General features: G+C 45.3%; 1 protein-coding gene across 4 annotated transcripts in view; it reads right to left on the bottom strand.

Annotated features, from left to right (window-relative positions):
* SIDT1 (SID1 transmembrane family member 1) overlaps nt 1-18,913 on the bottom strand; it is a 49,258-nt gene that overhangs the window by 17,012 nt on the left and 13,333 nt on the right. For 2 of the 4 annotated variants that reach the window (XM_063352645.1, XM_063352636.1), the window contains exons 2-10: nt 12,874-12,995; nt 11,716-11,886; nt 11,221-11,266; nt 8,236-8,337; nt 7,029-7,112; nt 6,302-6,395; nt 4,983-5,054; nt 4,496-4,589; nt 2,944-2,987 (exon numbers count right to left, since the gene is read on the bottom strand). In XM_063352645.1, the coding sequence (XP_063208715.1) occupies nt 2,944-2,987; nt 4,496-4,589; nt 4,983-5,054; nt 6,302-6,395; nt 7,029-7,112; nt 8,236-8,337; nt 11,221-11,266; nt 11,716-11,886; nt 12,874-12,995 (829 nt within the window). Of the gene's footprint in view, nt 1-2,943; nt 2,988-4,495; nt 4,590-4,982; nt 5,055-6,301; nt 6,396-7,028; nt 7,113-8,235; nt 8,338-11,220; nt 11,267-11,703; nt 11,887-12,873; nt 12,996-18,913 lie in introns of those variants that run through there. The other 2 variants (XM_063352664.1, XM_063352654.1) reach the window with 2 other exon arrangements.

The raw sequence follows: 18,913 nt of genomic DNA, 5'->3' as shown, positions 1-18,913 counted from the left end.
TCAACCTCCTCTCCCAAGTAACCAAGGGAAGATTTAAAAGCAGGGAGGCCAGGGAGAAGAGGCACTCTGCCCTGTCTCTAACAGCTACTTCAGACCCAGCTCACCCACTAATTTCAGTCCTACTTCCCAGTGTGCAAGTGAGTCAGCAAAGTAAATGTACCGCACTAGGCGTGGTTCCTCCAGCTATTGCCTCTACCAGATAGTGATGATATGGAATGGGAGGAATCCCACAGGACTGGGGAAAAAAAAAAAGTTAGCCACAGAAGCTGGGCATAAGACAGGTGACAGGAGCAAAGGGGCACATGGAGTTGCAGGATATTCAAAGACAACAGGCAAAGACAGATTGCTCAGCACCTCCATCCACACTTTCTTGGTGGGGGAGGGGAAAGGAAAGGGGAGTGATGATGGAGAAGGCGAGACCCAGGGGTATTTTGGAGGAAGAGACATTCCAGTGGGTGGGAGGAGGAGAAAAAAATTGAGAGAAAGCTGACATGCCCTGGGTGACCTGGAGAATAGATGGAACATCTCTCCTATGAGGAAAAGCTGAGAGATATTGTTCAGCCTGGAGAAGATAAGGCTCCAGGGAGACCTTAGTGTGACCTTTCAATACTTAAAGGGGGCTTATAAGAATCATCAAATGGTTCAGGTTATAAGGGACCATAAAGATCATCTAGTTCCAACCCCCCTGCCATGGGCAGGGACACCTCCCACTAGTCCAGGCTGCTCAAAGCCCCATCCAGCCTTGGTCTTGAATGCTTCCAGGGATGGGGCATCCACAGCTTCTCTGGGCAACCTCTTCCGGTGCCTCACCACCCTCACAGTAAAGAATTTCTTCCTTATATCTAATATAAATCTACCTTCTTTCAGTTTAAAACTGTTACCCCTCGCCCTATCACTCCACTCTCCAATAAAGAGTCCCTACCCATCCTGTAGAGATAGGACAGGAGTAATGGGTTTAAACTAATAGAAGGTAGATTTAGACTGGATATAAGGAAGAAATTGTTTACAATGAGAGTGGTGAAATACTGGAATAAGTTGCCCAGAGAAGTGGTAGATATGCCATCCCTGGAAGCATTCAAGGCCAGGTTGGATGGGGCTCTGAGCAACCTGGTCTAGTTGAAGATGTCCCTGCTTGTTGCGGGAGATCTTGGACTAGATGACTTTTAAAGGTTTCTTCCAACCCAAACTGTTCTATGACAGGGAAGATACTAGTTACCATTTTATAGGCATCAGTCAGACATACAGCCAGAAGAGACACAGTAGAGAAAGAAACAGCACAAGGATAGGACATGGTTCCCCAGAGGAAAGGAGTCTATGAAGATGGCATAGAATACAAGGGAGAGGACAAGTCACAGAAGGAACAGGTGTCTCTGGGAGGAAACTTGTAAACTCTGAAGGAACCGCGCTCCTCTTTCCTTTCTCAGGGATACCATTCGACAATCCTTCCTGTCCAGGAAACCAGTTCTCTGTCCTCCATGTTGGTGCTAAGCACAGCATCTATGCCCTGCAGCCTTTTGGGGAACGAAACATAAGAATTTAACTTCCACTTCTCACAAGGACAGCTTGGAAAGCAGCTTCTAAGCTGTCTTCAACACTTGAACCCTCAGCTGCAGCACCAGCAGCACTCTGTGAGGCTTCTGGTCTCACCCAGCTGAGACTGTGCCTCCTTGCCTTAGACAGTGATCCCTTGTCACAACCCTGGAGCTCTTCCAGAGCCTCAGACAGGTCCCTTCAGCTTCCCCAAACTCCAGAACACACAGGCCATTCCCATTTCTCCAGTGCCCTAAGACCTGCTGTTTTCTCACAGCAGTTTCCGTCCCAAATGACTTAAAATTAGAATGTTTTTAAGCACATCTTTACAGTCCCCTGCTCATTTGGTTGTGAAGAAAACCTTTCACATACATTCCACACACAGGGATGCCTATGTGGATCACAGTGGCTGAAGAAGCCACATGACCCCAGGTCCTTGGCAGAAATATTAACCCGAGTAATGCCAGGTCAGAGTAAAGTTCCACTGCTGATCCTTTAAGCACAGCTCAGTTATACTAGCATGCTTATCTGGTGGCATGTAACAGACTGGAGAGGCTGAAGAAGCTGGGGACTGAAAAAAAAGGGAACATACCAAGAACCTTTGAATGCTGACAAAACATAACATCCTCCCTTTCCCCAGGAAAGAGGTACAAATGATGATGCCTTCAGACCAATGCTTTGAACCACTTTGCAGGCACTAAATATTTAAACAAAATGACACGGCCAACCTCCCACACTTCTCCAGAAAGCAGAAACTCCCAGTGCCTCCCCCTCCCGATCCCATCCACATGACAAAAATTTCCATCTTTCACTGATAGCCTTTTAGATGCAGCTATGTTTTTATAATGCAGAAATCTGCAGTATGTTGAAATATGGGTGGAGCATAAAGTAAACTGAATCCAATACCAGAGTAAATAACACAAACACCACTACCTAAATGTGTTAGTCATTCATACACTCGATTTTTCTGCAGCTCCCAGTTAAAAACAAATTAAAATTTAAATTAAATTAAAAAATTAGAGATCCCATGCTTAAACCAGGCAGAGGAAATCTTGAAGCATAAGAGTTGACAAACTCAGAGTGCCTTGTTTAGAAATGAACAGATCTGGCAGAAATAACATTAGCCTGTAGCCAGGTCTAGCCAAGGCTTGCCCTTCCTCCACGCCTCTAAAAGCCAGCTCCTCAGGGCAGGTGTCAGAACCAGGTTCAAGCGAGCCTGCTGCAAACACCCTCTCTTGTGAGGGCAGAGAGGAAGCTCTAACATCTTTCATCAGCACCAGAGACAATGTTGTACATGTACAAGGAAGGCAGCTTGAAGTGCCAGAAGGTACTTGACTAACAGTCTGTCCCTCGCCTGGCCTGGGACCTGTGCTGTTCACTTAAAGCTGTCACACAACAGAAGAGAGACCTTACCATCCTCAGGACTCAATCTTCCAGCCGAAGCCTTCCTCCGAACTCTGAAAAAGAACAGGCAGCATTAATGAGATAGCCATCAAACCCCATCACCTGCCAGCCATGGCAGGATCATCTAGAACATCAACAGGTAAAAAAAACCAAGCAAACAAAAATGCAACGAAAAGAAACAAACAAACAAAATACTGTTTGGACTAGGCATGGCTCAGCCGTGACTGCTTGCTGTTCACCTCTCCAATTTCCAAAGCAATGGAGGGGGTTTCCCCCCTGCTTAATTATCCACCAGAGGCAGGACAACCAGTTACATGACTGTCCCATCCTGCACTGCATGTTGGGAGAGACTCTCACATAACCTTCCTAAACCAAACTCCATTGCTCAGGATACCAAGCACATAAGAATCTACTGAAAGGGTAGCAGGAGCTAGAGACACACATCAGCTCAATGCTTAAGAAGCCAATACCACCTCCTTCAATGCAGGTGCCAAGCTGAGGCGAGTAAGAAAAAAAACCATATGCTTACAACAAAGAAAAAACAACAAAGACCACACAATTAAGCAATTTCATCGAATTGTTCCAATGAAAGGTTGTTTCATGGATGTGTCTTGAAGTTACGTCATGCTCCCATCTTGAAATTGTTTTGTTTCAGAACATCAAACTTAGAAGATCCCCTCTTCTGAAGCAGCTGGAAACTGCCACATTCAGCCTGAGGAGCTGGATGATAAACGTGGTTCCCACAAAACCAACCTGCTATTTTCTGAAAAATTTATATGGCTCTTCTCATGCCAACCTTTGCACAGTAGGGGAAGGGACCTCCATACTCTCAAGCCTCCACGGTTTGGACAAAGGATTTGTTTAACCATTGTTACTGCCTACACAGGCAGCATTGACAGATCCCAAACTCCACCATCCCCAGCACCTTAAAAGCACCAGCCCACTGCCCCACCAAGGCTCTCATCCTGTGCTAGCAGTTACTTACCCTACAGGAATAAATCTTACCTTCCTTTTAGGTTGCTGTGCCCTTCCTGCCACTCCAGTCCTCCTCTCCCGCTCCCCGGCCCCCAGGAGAAACCTGTCATGGTAGCTGTGCCCAAGTTCACCTCAAATGCAGATATTCCCCCTCAACACAAGCCCAAGCATAAAGATATGAGGCAGGAGAGGTAGGTCAGGAAGGAAAACCAACACCCTTGGGACTCCAAGGCCCTATTTGTGTCACTGCTACTTATTGCTGTAGTGACAGATCCAGCGTGCCCCAAAGTGTCCAGCACTCTGGGAAGTACCTTGGCTCCCCGATGCTCTGACGCCCCATATCACAGACTGGCCCCATCACAATTCCCAGCTGTCACCCATCATATGACACCAATGACTACCACAGCAGAGGAAGAAAAGTTTTCTAGCTAATGGTCAATAGGAGCCCACCCAGTAGTCACAGACTTGTTTGGCTGCTCTGTTCAGATGCTTGCTGCCCCATTTGCCCTAAATTCACTGCAGGGTGAGGCATCTCTGAGGATGAAGAGAAACAGAAAGGCTGTTCTTGTAAAACCCCTCGACTCACCTGATGTAGTGCACAAAAGCAACTACCACTGAGCCCAGGTAAAAGGAAAGGAAACTCAGGAAACTGAAGAACATGGCCTGAACATAAACGGATTCTGAGGAAAGAGAAGGCATCAGTCAGCTCAGAGCAGGTAGAGCCCCTCCCAGAGCAAGCACTCCTGTCCTGCTCTTCCCAATACCACCTGGTGACAATGCCCAGCCCCAAACAGTCCTTCAGGACCCATCTGCTTTCTTCAAAAGGAATCACCAGAACTTGTTGCGAGGCTTCTCCCCATTTCTTCACCTTCAGTGGTAGCTGGTGTGCCCATGAGACCACCCTATGCCACACAACACCTCCTGGAAGGGACCAGGGCTGCAATGGTTCTGCCTCTTTTGCTGGTGCTTTCTGCACCATCCCAGTCAGAGGGCTGTCAGCCCAGCCATACCCTCCTACGCAGAACTGACAAGTGCCCCCATAAAGCTTCATTGCTTTACACAAAGGCACTGACTTTTAATAGAGGGCACAATCATCACTTGAAGGTTCTTCGTCCGCTGCAGGTTCCAGGTACGGTTGACATTCCCTGTGAGATGCAAAGTGTACACCAAATGTAAAAAACAGTCAAACATGAATGATCTCTGGCCCCTATCTCAGTTCTCTGCACTTTCAATAACACCAGGGTGTGGCTTTTCACTAAAATCTGTGTGTGGTTTTGCTCTAAATCTTTCCCAGACTTGTCAATGTACAGCCTTTTCCATATGTTCTCCTTCCCCTTCTATCCATAGCCCAATTTCAGACTAGAAATCCCTGCCTGAGTCTTCCCTACATTGCTCAAGCCTGGATGCCCAAAATTGCACAGGCATCTCATCTCCTATTCATCTGGTCCCCAAAGGGCAGTTTGTGTCACTACAAATACCAGGACACCATTTTTGCCTTTGGCCAAAACTCTGCTTGCAAAACACTTCCATGCAGGATGCCATACTAGCAACTTGTTATGTTTCAGCAGGGCTCAGCACACCCTGCCAGTACAGCTCTGCTGACAGCTTTAGCATAAGAGAAAGACACCTGGAAGGTGACAATTCTTCTATAGGATGGGAATTGGGGGAGCCCGTTATGTCTCTTGGTTGCAGTCTTGCTTCTCGTACAGGTAGGAAGCCACACAACTTTGAGGATAGGAATGTCCCTGGTCTGAAATGGGTTCCAGCTTGTCATGGGGACAGCTACATCCCCAGTCCAGTTTCACCCACCACATGAGTGGTGGAGTCTTTGCTTTTACCACTGCCCAGGAGGTGGACACAGTGTTTTCTGGCTGGGAAAGGTACTAGAACAAGAATCTCAAAATTATTCCTCCAAAATCACTAGTTTTTCCTGCTCACCCCAAATTGGGAGGCTCCCATAGATCCCAAGATAACAGTTGAAGAAGGTGCTCTCTGCAGGAACTGCCATCTGGGCCTCCATGCAGGCAGGAGGATAATACAGCAGTAGGGGAAAAAAAAAAACAAAACAAAACAAAAAAAACAAACCCACAACAAAAAGCTGTAAGCAGCACTATTTGGGTATCTCCAATATCTCCCAAGACAACCGTGACTCCTTAGAAGAGCATATAAACCCAGCAAGCCAGGTGCTGTACTAGACAGCCACTTCCAGGGTTTATCAAGACTTTTAACCTACACAATAGTATTAAGTTTATACTTCACTCTTCCTCACAGCTACCTGGATAAGCTAGAGCTATATGACCATCCTGTTTCATCCCACAGGAAGGTTCCAAAGGAATCCTGCTGCTCCACCACCTGCATGCAGCAACCAAATCTGCTTCCCAGCACAACTTACCATGAATGGAGGAAGGCACAGAACCCCCACAGGCATAATCCTCCGGCTTGATGACAAATACAACAAAGAACTGCTCACCTGGGAAGTCCTTTCTCTGCATGGGAGGACAGAAGACGACAGAATGCATGAGAAGTGAAGCAGCCTCTCCCTCCCAATGCAAAGCAGATGATGACGATCTCCACAGGGCCAGATACCAGGTTTTATTTGCTACACAGGCACCAGCTTTACAGAGATCTGCCTGTTCTGGACAGAGCTTGGCTTCTGGGGTTGCTCCCCACATCCTTGCTGGCAATACGCAGACTGAGTTCACCAGTATGCAGCACAGCAGTGCCCCAGTACAAGCAAACCAATGTCAATGCATTTATTTATTTTACTTAGTGCAAACCATCTACCTAAGCTTTGCTGATTATAAGGCCCTACTACCACCATTCGGTGATAGAAGAGCCAAGGTTCAAACAGAAGACATCTGACTGCAGCCGCTCTGATCTAGAGCCTCAGCACCTAAGACACAACACACCTGCCTAAGCAAACATAAGCAAGATTTTGTAGTGAAAGGTAATCTCTTCTTATATCAGTTTATCTAATAAAAACAAAGGATCACAGCCATACCAGAATCAACAAAATAAAACTAGGGATTCACAGGACAAGCCACTAGAGAAAAAAACAACCCACCACACAACACTGAGACCAATAATAATGATAATAATAACAATAATCAGCATCTGACCTGCACTGTTATAGCTGCCTGCTTTGTCATAGACTGGTAAACGCCGTTGAACTCCACATTATGGTCCAGGTCATACACTGGGCACTAAAACAGACACAACTAAGGGTTAAACCAGGCACAAAGTCAAAACTAATTTTGTAGGGAGCCAGCAGGAGATCAGATAGTGCAGGGCAGCAGAAAAAGGCCCTGCTTGGGTTGACAAGGGGAACAAACCAACCAGGACCCATTCAGAATTCAGAAAAGCTGCTCTGAAGACATTAGTTGCAGCCTGCAATCATGGATCTCAGCAGTCTCACAAGAGGCTGCAGTTTAATCCCAGAAGAGGATTCAGCCAGAATGATCACTCCACCATTCCCAAAGGGCAGTGCATACACTCAGCTATACACTGGCTGTGTGACATGCTTTGCAGGCTGTACTATATGCCAAGTGCTTGCCCTCATCTTTCTCTTAGTACATGACAGGTTGAAAATTCACCTGTCACAGTCTTCCCTCCTGCCCTTCTACCATTCAAACATGGGTATATGGGCAGGAATTGATGTTACCCATTTCTCTCCACACCCAGGTATTAAAGGTGACTGCCAGGGCTTCACAGACAGCAGCCAAAGCATCTTGCACCTCTGTCGCCATCTTGCAGCTCCCACACTGCAGGTCCCTGCATCAGTCAGGGAGGTGGGAAAGGAGGATAAATATGTGGCTATTTCCCAGCTGTAAGCAACAGTCAACCTCCATGGCAGGGAACAGCTGTTCTCACCTTCCCAGGAAAGGGAATGAGGAATTGCATAGAGAGGAAATCAAATTGGAAAGGAGAAGAGACCTCATGTTTGCAAGGTAGAAGTTCCCCATGCTGCCCCCTCCCTCAGCCACCAGCATCCCAACCAACACCACTCTGCAGAGAAACAGACCCATGTCACAGGGCAGCAGGGTATTAAATCTCATGAGGGGAACATAGCAAATGTCCTATGGACAGGCTGGAGGAGAACAGCTTGTTCACCTACTTGCAACAAAAATCTGTACAAACTGCTTGAACTCAGCATCTCCATCTTTGCCTCGTGCCCACAAGGTTTGCATTCCTCTTTCAGGGGCTCCCACCACCACATTAGGATGAAGCCCTTACTAGGGCTTTTCTCTCTGTTGGGGCAGAGAGCCCCACACTGGAAGACACGGAGCTCCAGCAGGTAGCTCCTTACCCTTCTCTGCTTAGACTTACCACGATATCCTGGACAGAGACAACTGAGCATGGGTAGACCGCATCAGACACCACTTTAATAATGACTGAATCGACATCCTGAGGAAACTTGTACAGAAAATACTGAGGAGAAAGCAGAGTATGAGAGTTACGGTACAGAAATCACCCTTGCCAGCAGCTTTCGAGTCTCCCCCTAAGGTACCTGCACAGCTCAAGCTGTGCTTTGGGGTTGGATGTGGAGGGCTTTCATAAAAATTCGGATTTCAAATATTAGGACCTTACACTACAGAAGAGCGGATAAAATATGTACAGACAACTCTCCCCCTTGCACAGCATGCTGTTAGACAGTCATCTTCAACTTGCAAGGTACAACATAGTTTCTGTTCCCCTTAAGCTTTTTTCCACCTGATCAAGCTAAGGTGACTTCATTTTATACCCTACTCCATTTTATGTTGCTATGAGCAATTTCCAGATGTTTCCATACTGCTGGCTGTACTTTATAAATGGAACATATCATGGAGTTTATCTCAGACGGACTGCTTCAAAGACAGATTGTGGAAAGTATTAGGTTAAACAGTTGTAAATCTGTCAAGAGTTTCATAAATAAATGCCTGATATTAGTTGTAAGATTTAGGCTTTTGGGTTTTGTTTGGTTTTGAGGGCAAAGGGTAATGGGGGTTTTCACTTCTCACTTCAGCTTTGAAAATAATTCAGCTATAGCTCTGAAAAAATTTGGGAGATACTAACATCTGCCAACGTTCCTACTTTTCCTCTGGGGGCAAGGAATGGTGTTTCTTGTGCTTTCATGCTTTCAGCAGGCCCACAGGACAGTCTGTGGGGTCAGGAAATGCCCTTCCCTGTCCCAGAAAGGGCCTTTTCAGATTTGGGCAAGAGATGCCCCAGGCAACATCATTACTTGCATATTTTTCCAGTAAAAGTCTGATGTACTACACCTGCCAGCTGATGGAGAAGTAGCATTTCTGTGCCTGCTTGTTGCAGGACTCCCATCATCCTGCTTGGAGCCCAGACCCTAAGAGCTCAGGCTCACAGTCAGAGCTACCACAAGGGGTTGATGGGCTCCTCACCCCACAGCAGAGGGGACACAAAGCTGAGGACTGCTCCCAGCCACCTTCTTCCCTTCCTTGTGGTCACCTGGCAGCACTGCTGCTGCCCTGGGGCAGGAATAGCCCATGGGAAAGGAAACCACTGAAGCTCCTGCTCTAAATATGTTACCTGAGACTTTCCCAACTGGCAAGCTCCCTTTATGTCACATAAACCTTAGTGCTGAGCAAAGGGCAGCCATTTCAGATTTCCCTTCCCTATCCCCTTCCCAGGAAGTAGGGCCCCCAGTTGGAAAGGCAGGGGTAGGTAAGAAATTACCCAGGCTTTTTCCAAGTTTGTCCATTTTTATTAAAGCATTTATTCCCACCACCCCCTCCAAGCAGGGTCCCTTCACTGCTGAGGGAGTGCTGCCTCAAACCGCAAGTCCTTTCAAACTGAAAACTCACCAAGCAGGTTTCTTCAACAGAGCACATTTTATCTCGGCCAAGCAAGAACACTGGCAGTCTGAGCTCCTTAGTTTCCCAGGTGCGCTGCCCTTGGAAAGCGTTAACCTTAAGGAAGTCACCCATGAGGACCCTTCTATAATTTGCTTTAAACCACACTTATACCAGAGTACAGAATTAACTTAAGGGACATTAAGACCTACAGTTCTCTCCTGCACAGCTTGTGATTGGTAGAAACACATCCAGGCAACACTCCCGACCTATGCGAGCATATCTAATTTCTCCTTCTGCCCTCAGGCATGAGCTGGGTTCCGGAGGACAACTCCTTTAGTTGTTACGCTTGTCTTTTTCCAGTCCTTGTGTTATTCCAACACTTATCTAGCTTTTGAATTGCCTGTTTTTTCCTACCGCTCGCCAGACTTCTTAATTCTTTGATTTACAAAAACCTCAGCATTATACCAATTAAGCATCTACCATCTTCTACTCTCTACATCTGGCCTATAATTAAAAGTCACCAATCTCATATTATTAACTGTGACAAATACAGACCAAGGTTACGAAGTTAATTCCAGGCCAGCTCCTAAACAGTGTACATTCAATTTGTAAGATCCTAAGTAAGGAAGGTTTATAAAGAAGCACCACGATTCCATGTGCTTCTGTAGTATAAAATACTGCATGTATCTGCAAACCAGCTTAAGACATTTGACAGCAAAAAATATTAGCTGGGAAGCCTGGTAATAGGAAACCTAAAATTAAGTGGTGTTACTAACAGTGATAGCAACAACAAAAATGGAGTACCAGACAGCCTAGGTAAATTACATCCTTTCCCAGCTCTATGAGCTCCTGTATCACTATAGTTACTGCCAACAGCATTTTCATTCAAGAGAGGACTTGTAGTATCTGCAGGGCTCTAACAAGGCTGCTCAGCTGGATGTGCCATATGTATGCACTCTCTTCTGTGCTAATAACCAGACTTATCAGGCATTTCATTTATCACCTTGCAACTTGAATTGCTGCCCTGAGCAAGGAATAACAGCCTGAGCTCTGTTATACCTTTACAGCTTATTTACATATTTATTTTTCTCCAGAAAAGTCTCCATCTTGGCTAGTCATGCCAGCACAATTGAACCAGTGCTGTCTGGAATAAGACACTAGTGCACACCATCTCACTTCCCATGAAGTACAGCAGTCCAATAGCCTCTGGACTTCTGTACATTTCTGGAATTTCCTGAACTGCAGATGCCATTCATTTGCTCCAGCTATGGTCTTTGGTTCACTTAATTGCTTTGCAAGAGGACCCAAACATGCCCCTAGATGGGTTGAGGGACTCCTACCTCTTCACTATATCCACAGAAAATTCAACAGTAAGGATGTTTCCCTGTACCCTAAGAGGGAAACGAGCTAGTCATATAAGGCTTTTGCTATCTCTAACAAAGGATCACATCAATCATTTAGATGTAGTAAGACATAACAAGCAACGCTACACAGGACTCTTCCTTACCTGGGGCTGGGAAGGGCTGGCAGTGAAGTTAAAGGCTTTGTTGGTCCTAGAAAAGAAATACCACCATGTCTAAAACTTTCAGAGTTGGAATACACGCAGAATACCTTCATATTAAGCAAAAGAAAATGGGTAATGGTTTTAAACTAAAAGAAGGTAGATTCAAACTAGGTATAAGGAAGAAACGATGAGGGTGGTGAGACACTGGAACAGGTTGCCCAGAGAGGTGGCAGATGCCCCATCCCTGTAAACATTCAAGGCCATGTTGGACAGGGCTCTGAGCAACCTGATCTAGTTGAAAACATCCCTGCTTATTGCAGGGGAGGTTGGACTAGATGACCTTTAGAGGTCTCTTCCAACCCAAACTGTTCTACGAAAAACATAATCTCTTTTTTTTTCCTGGAAAGGAAAAAGAAGGGAAGAGTAGGCAGATGGACCAAATCCCTGTAAAACAGATACATGAAGAAATTACACTTGTATTCTCACATCCCAGCTTACTCAAGTTGGAAGTTCTCAAGCCTGGTGACTAGCAGCTCATATGTAATATTAAATGGTGCCATGGAAGCGACGTCCACAAATATAACCTGGTGAGAGGGTCCTGTCTCAGGTGTTGGCTCAGAGGGACAGAGGGTCCGACTCACTTCTTGGTAATTGTAGGTCCTCTGATAGCTACAACAGCCAGGGGAAGGAAGGAAGGGAAGGGAAAGTCAGATGGAAGAGAGAGAGAGAACACGGTTAAAAAGTTGTTCAGCAGTTCAAAGAATTACATAATTTTTCCCCTGTTGCATAACTGAAATACTAATCTGAAAGGCCATTCAGTCTTTTATTCAGAGTTCAAACTCCATCTCTGTTGCCTCTTGGGGTCTGCACAAGGGACTGGCCATCCCCAGCATTTCACTTCCCTTGAGGCCACCTGTACCATCTGCAGATCTAGCACATCTGCCATTTGCTGGAGGCAGAGCGTGCAACAACAGCTCAGAACAGCCACTGCTGTAACCGTCCCCTAGATGAGGTAAGACAGTGTAGAGTACCTACTGCCTGATGCTAGGATTTCAGTCACAGGATGAAGCTTCACACCCCAGATGGTCTAAAGTGCCTGCAAAGTCTGAGCATTTGCAGCCTAATTAGCTATGAGGTTGCTGAAGCTACACAGTAGCATCATTTGTCATAAAAACACCCCAAAACAACCACCACCAACTAGAATAGACTCAATTTAGGCATACCTGGGGTGAGAAACAGAGGAGAGCACTTATTCTCCAAATGCACTGCAACACAACAGTTAGGCTGCTCTTTTGAGAGCTTGTTCAACTCCTGCTCCAAACTAGAGCCCAAGAACTACTTGCACATACTGTAAGCAACTGCACAAACGACAACAATGCCATGTGGTAGATTCACTGACTAGTGACACAGGCAGATCCTCAGCAGACAAGCCTCCTGGTACTCCATGTACCTATTTGAGAAACTAAGAGACAAGAGCAGGCTGCTAAGTAAGAGGTTACCTACCAAATTCTGGTCATCCTATGTTCAGCTGACAGTGAGCAAGCACAAATTGCAACCAAGCCCTGCAGTCTACACAAGTAGTAAGATCTAGCACTTGAGGAAGGCTGATGATGGATAAAGCTGGCAGACAAGTGTGTTACAGACTCCAGTACTTACAGGCCTCGAAAAATTAGCGGGACCTGCCACGACAGCACTCCCTTCTGCTGGCGAACTACAAACAGGACAGGATATTGGAGGTTTTCAGAGCTGCTGTTCACATATACTCGCACTGCATCTACCTGTGGTAAGAGAAAGGAGAGCATAGATAGGTGTTAGCTGAAAGCAAAGAACAAGACAGAAGAGACAGAACAAGAGAAGCCTGGCCCCTTCCTCGGTCTGACCTAGGTGCTGATAATATGCACAGGGAGATGAGCAGTGTTTGTCACTGGACTGGTTGTTCAGATCTAATCCAGAATCACAGTCCTGTCCCCAGGTCAGAGGTGACTGTCAGACAAGACACAGTGGACCAATGCAGCAGACATAAGAGGAAGAAAGTTCAGTAGCTTCCACTTACCCAATTGGGAGCAACCTGAATAACTTCTGTTACAAAATTAAGCAAACACATACAAAATACCCTAAGGCTAGAACTGAGAATGTTCTTGCTTGGACTCTTATGTATCCGACCCAAACAGTGTTACTGGGAAAGTCGCAAAGATGACTGAAGATAACATTAATAGTTAGGGATGAAAAAGCAGGTTAGCAGCTAGCACGTGATTCTGCTGTAAATGATACTGAGATGACCATAACCCATATACAACCCACCTAACTAAACAGCAATACACTGCTGACTGCACTTAACCAGCCAAGGAAGGCTGCTTTGGTTTGTCAGCAAGGGTTTTAATGCAGCCCACTGCATCAGCAACTAAAATTTCTCCTTACATTATCTGGCCACCATGCAGTTGCAGAGGTAGGATAGTTGTGGTGTAGAAGGCCTCAGTTTACTATTTGCTTTGAGAAGCAAGCAAGCAGTTTGTCTTCACCAAATGGAAATGGTTCAGCTCCCTCTCCAGACCTGCATGCATTGCTCAAGAAAACAGGGTGTGAGAATGCATAACTCAGAGGAGAAAATACCATTTGATTAGAGGCCTTTAATTGATGAAAGCATATTAAGTAGATAAGACACACACATTTTAAGCCCACCACATCCTGAAAAATTAGAATGGACTCTCGCTAGATGAGTGAACGACTTTTCATGGATATCTCAACTTTATACCCTCCAAGAAGAATAAATGCAGAAGGGGGTGCCACCTTCTGAAAAACATATAGAGTTAAGTTAGCAGAAGGGCAGCTACCTGAAATGGCAACTTATGCTTACTCTGAGGACACCAGGTTCAGAAAAGGGGCTTGCATCTGCAATCACAAGTCTAAAAGAAAATTTCCTATTCATTCTTTTTTAGCGATTCTGGGCTTACATGGGAGTTTAGTTTAGTGGAACAAAACACCTTCTTGAAGGCCATAATCATTATCAACTTTCCTGACATAGTTGCTATAATATAGAGGCTACAGCCACCAATTCCTTAAAAAAAAAAAAAAGAAAAAAATAGTCTTCAACACAAAACACCACAAATAATTTATTTAAAACCCCTTTGAGACAGAAGGGCAAACACTGGAATCTTTTTCCATTGCCTTCTGAGTTCTAAACCTTTGCAATACTCTTTCGGCATGCCTTCCAGCTATTCCTTCTGACCACCAAAACTACATATGCAATTTTGTTTCCAAATAAATTTCACAGTAGGGTACTAAAATCAAGTTAAGAAAAACATCATCACAAAGCAAGACTCACAGGTAACACCTGAAGGGTATTAACACAATAGGCCACCACCACCAGACAGCTCTGGAAAGTTACTCTGCGGCTTCCTTAGTCTCTGTGGCTGCCTTGCTCAGCTGGGGCAGCTGAGCCAGCACATGCTGGTATAACTGGGAAACACGGACTGGGCTGAACAAGCTTCTGCTTGTTTGCAGGTGTTTGCTGTAGTCCCTGTAAGAAGTGGCAAGAAATGAACTGGCATTGGAACTGAAGAAGAAAACAAATCCAAGGAGCATGAAGAGAGGATGTTCAAGCCAGGCTCTTGCGAGTACATGAAGCCATTCTCCCCCCGTGGGGAAATCAACTGTCATTGCAGAAAGGACGCATTCCAGCTACACGTCCAGCAGAATTTTGCCTATGAAACTGTTAAAGCAAGCCCGCCTCCACAGGTGAAGTGGTGTACACCATCTCTGTTTGGACATCAGCCTGTGAACCCCCCAGAGCTGGGTGCATCAGCACAGTGCAACAGGGAGCTCACATCAGACTCACAGCAAATGTACTACTGAGTTATGTATCCTCAACTACCCATAAACGCAAGATGGACATTGGGAAATTCTCTTCTGCGCTGACTTCATGAATACAGAAACTACATGGGTTATGCATATGTTGCAGATAGTCAGGTTTACTTTAAATGAGTACGATTCATTTGTATTCATTGGAAGACTCAGAAAGTTGCATTTCTGCTTCTTCTGAATTCTCAATTTAAGAAATGTAATGGATGTTTGAAGTATACACTAATGCTGAGTGGCATTAAAAAAAAAAAAGTACTACTTTTATAGTTTGCCCAGGCTTTGGACACAGAAGTTAAAGTTGAATACAAGTGATAACGATGCCTCTTCCCACCTTAGATCTTCCTTTTCAGCAAAGTAAGTATTTTCAATATTGATTATAAGAGGAAAAACACAAACAGAAATTCACAGGCTGTTTAGAAAAAGTCAGACAGAAAGACCCTGCTCTGAGGTATCCTATAAGACACAGGAGAGCACTATATGTTTCTGTCACAAAAAAGTACAGCTTTTGATATCTATTAAGATACAGTAAGAATAATTCTACGATTTAACCTTAAACCTCTTAGAAATCCCAGCTTTTCCCACTATTGCGTTACAGTGCATACTCAGCAAGTCATTTACCTCCAGTGGCGCAGTGTGTTTTCCAGCTTTACTACTTTCTCATGCCTTTTGGCTTACACAGGTAAGAATACACACTACCTGCATTCTATAGCGTATTATTTGAAGAGCCATGGCTGTGTAATCAAATACTCTTTCATAAGCAGACAAGCACTACACTGCCAACACAAGGCTGAAGAACTATTTTTAATACCAGTATTTCATAGTCTGAGACCCTTGCTAGACATTTTATGAAATCTTAAGTGTCTGTTGGGCCAATTTGTGGAGCGCCTAGACTTTGATATGAATACCATGCCAAGACCACATCCCTGAACACTTCTACCTATGATGCAAGGAAATGCTTTCTTAATATTCACCAGACAAGTCAGAGTTCTGTGGGTCCTCTTCAAAAGGGAAGGATTTTTCTCCACAACGAAGTTTGCAAGGTATTGAGGTTTGTCATTGCATCCTTACCACTAAGGGAACTTTGCAAGACCCCTGCCAAAGGGTCATTTGAGATGTGCTATTGCCTTCTAAAACAGCACTAGAAGATGCTTCAGGAAACTGAAAACTGCAGTATCAGGTGGGACAAATAATCTGAGTCACCGAGGTGGCCTCAGTAGATGGTAGCCTAAGAGAACCCACACCCCTGAAAACTCACACATGCACGTATATTCTATCTCAGCTTGCTACAGAGGCAGGGATGAGCAGAGCAAAAGCAGGACCAAGACACATCTTTGTTACATGTAAGAAACTGGAATCGCTCTGGAAGGAAGGCAGCAAATGATACTTCCAACTTCAGCACTGTTTGAATTCCTACCCACCCAATTTGATATGCTCTCAGGGTTTTGGCGATCATCTGGCACGCCACATTTATTTCAGCTAATCCAATAAGTGACAGTGATGGCAAGCAAGATCTTCAGAGATCCAAGTATTGATTCATCTCCATGAGGAGAATAAACCCTCCACCCGCAGTTTACAGGCCTGTTACATTTCCTAGGTCCACTTGACACCCCCTGTTCATTTACTTCTTGGCATCTCTGCTCCTTCCCCATGGATGATGTTTTTAAGGAGCACGTAAAGGCTGAAATCTTTTCAAATCTTTGCTGACAAAAAAAATGACCATTTGATAATGGAAGATTCATTTCTGTGTCTTCAGATTTGGTGGCTCCTCCAAGACTCTTTCTGAAGACAGCCTGCTTCACACTGGTGAAATTTATACCACATTGAGTCCTATTTTATGCAGCAGCGTGGAAGAACTCATGCAGGACCATCAGAACGGAAAAAAGCACTTGGGCAGAAAGAAGACAAACTACAACTGTAAGTGAGGAGTCACTGCCCAACAGCCTTCTCCTCACACAGCATCTGAATTTGTCCGACTGCATTTTCTACAGAACATAGCTCTTACTTTCGTTGTGCCATATATATTTCTTCATCTCCCATTCTGGAAAGCCCAGAAATAGGTTTGTTTTCAGAGTCACAAAATTGTTGTGGTTGGAAGCAATCTCTCGAGATCACCTAGTCCAAGCCCCCTGCTCAAGCAAGGTCATCTGGTTCTCAATATCTCCACAGACAGACTCCAGAACCTCTCAGGTAACACGTTTCAGTTTTTGACTGCCCTCAGAGAAGGGTAGAAAAAAGACAAACAAAAAAACCCAACCAAAAAAACAGAGACTCTTTTCCTGTGGTCAGATGAAATTTCTTGTGTTTCAGTTTGCGCCCGTTGCCTCTTGTCCTGTCACTGGGCATCACTGAGAAGAACCTGGCTGCCTCCTCTTCATTCACTCCCACCACGCATTTATACACATATACACTCCCCTGAGAAATACACATTGATGAGATCCCTGCCATGGCAGGGGGGTTGGAACTAGATCATCTTTACAGTCCCTTTCCAACCCAAACCATTCTATGAGCCTTCTCTGCTCCAGGCTCAACAGTCCCAGCTCTCTCAGCCTCTTCTCATATTAAATGTGCTCCAATCTCTTAATCATCTTTATGACCCTGCACTGGACTCGCTCCACTAAACCCATACATTTCTTGTAGTGTGGAGACATAGAACTCCAGGTGTGAAAGCTTTGCAGCTTTGTGACTGCCCAAGGCAACTCTGTAGAGCAAAACTCTCCTCCCTTCTTTTACAAGACAAAGCCACCTCTGTAAGAACTTCCTGGACAAGCCCAACAGTTAAACTCATACAGTGACTCATTGGTGCTCCATTCACACACATTTTCACCCTGACACCCTCCTGCTAGCCTTAACGTTAATTGCTGAATCTAGCCAGAAGATTTAGCATTTTCATTTCCTGCAAAAGGAAGGATAATGAAGACCATAGCTGCAGGGGCAATAATGCAGCTGAAAAACTTTGCAAGCTGGACACAGTCAAGGCCCTACTCAGCACAGGCCTTCTGTTGCTACTCCACATCCCAGTTTGAGCTCCTGCTGCTCCTCACACCGGGTGGCTGCAATGTCCCTGAGCAAGAGCTACTACCCTTATGTGCACAGGGTTACAAATTGCCTCCTCTTTGCTGTCAACACTGATACTTCCTTCTCTATCCTTAGCCTATAGGTGAAAGCACTGAGCATATCTTTTTTTGATATCTCAAGGCTCTTCCTGATTAGATGCTCTACTAGCCTAAGAGCAGTCAAGTTTTCTTTAAGGAAAGAAGCTAGGAGGGGAGGGGGCGGTTATGAATTCAAGGCTATTAGATGTTTCCGTGACTAATAATAAACAATGCTAAGATTAATTCATTCTGTTACGGACTGATCACCTATTTTCAGGCAGACCCGCTGCTGTGACAACTGCCACTTCAGGTGCCTGCAGAGCCTGCCCAGGTAACCAAAGATTCTTGTGTGTTTTAGCTGCCCCCATATAGTTAATGTACAACTACTGAAAGACCTCTTGATTTTGCAATGAAATGCTATATGCCCACAGCAGCAACCATCTCCATTTTACAGATGCTGAGGCTCAAGTGTGCAAAAAGAGGCAGAGGGCCTCAAGCATCAGGTTTGGAGCTCAACTGAGGGCAAAGAGTGACTGAGACATTCAAAGCCTGAGGTCTGCTCCCTGTACAGTTTCTACTGCATGACCCTCACAAACACCGGGTTAAGAGGGCCAGGGCTTGCAGCTCGCAGCACACAGCACACAGCTCTGTCACCCTCCTGCTGCAGTACTGAATGGCCAAGAGGCTGCCTCATTTGCAGTACTTGAGGTGCAGTCCCCTTTCCCCACCTCCAAGCAACATCCCTC

The sequence above is a fragment of the Chroicocephalus ridibundus genome, chromosome 1 (assembly GCF_963924245.1).
Source record: "Chroicocephalus ridibundus chromosome 1, bChrRid1.1, whole genome shotgun sequence".
Classification (NCBI taxonomy): domain Eukaryota; kingdom Metazoa; phylum Chordata; class Aves; order Charadriiformes; family Laridae; genus Chroicocephalus; species Chroicocephalus ridibundus.
This window is presented reverse-complemented; position numbering and strand designations above follow the sequence as displayed.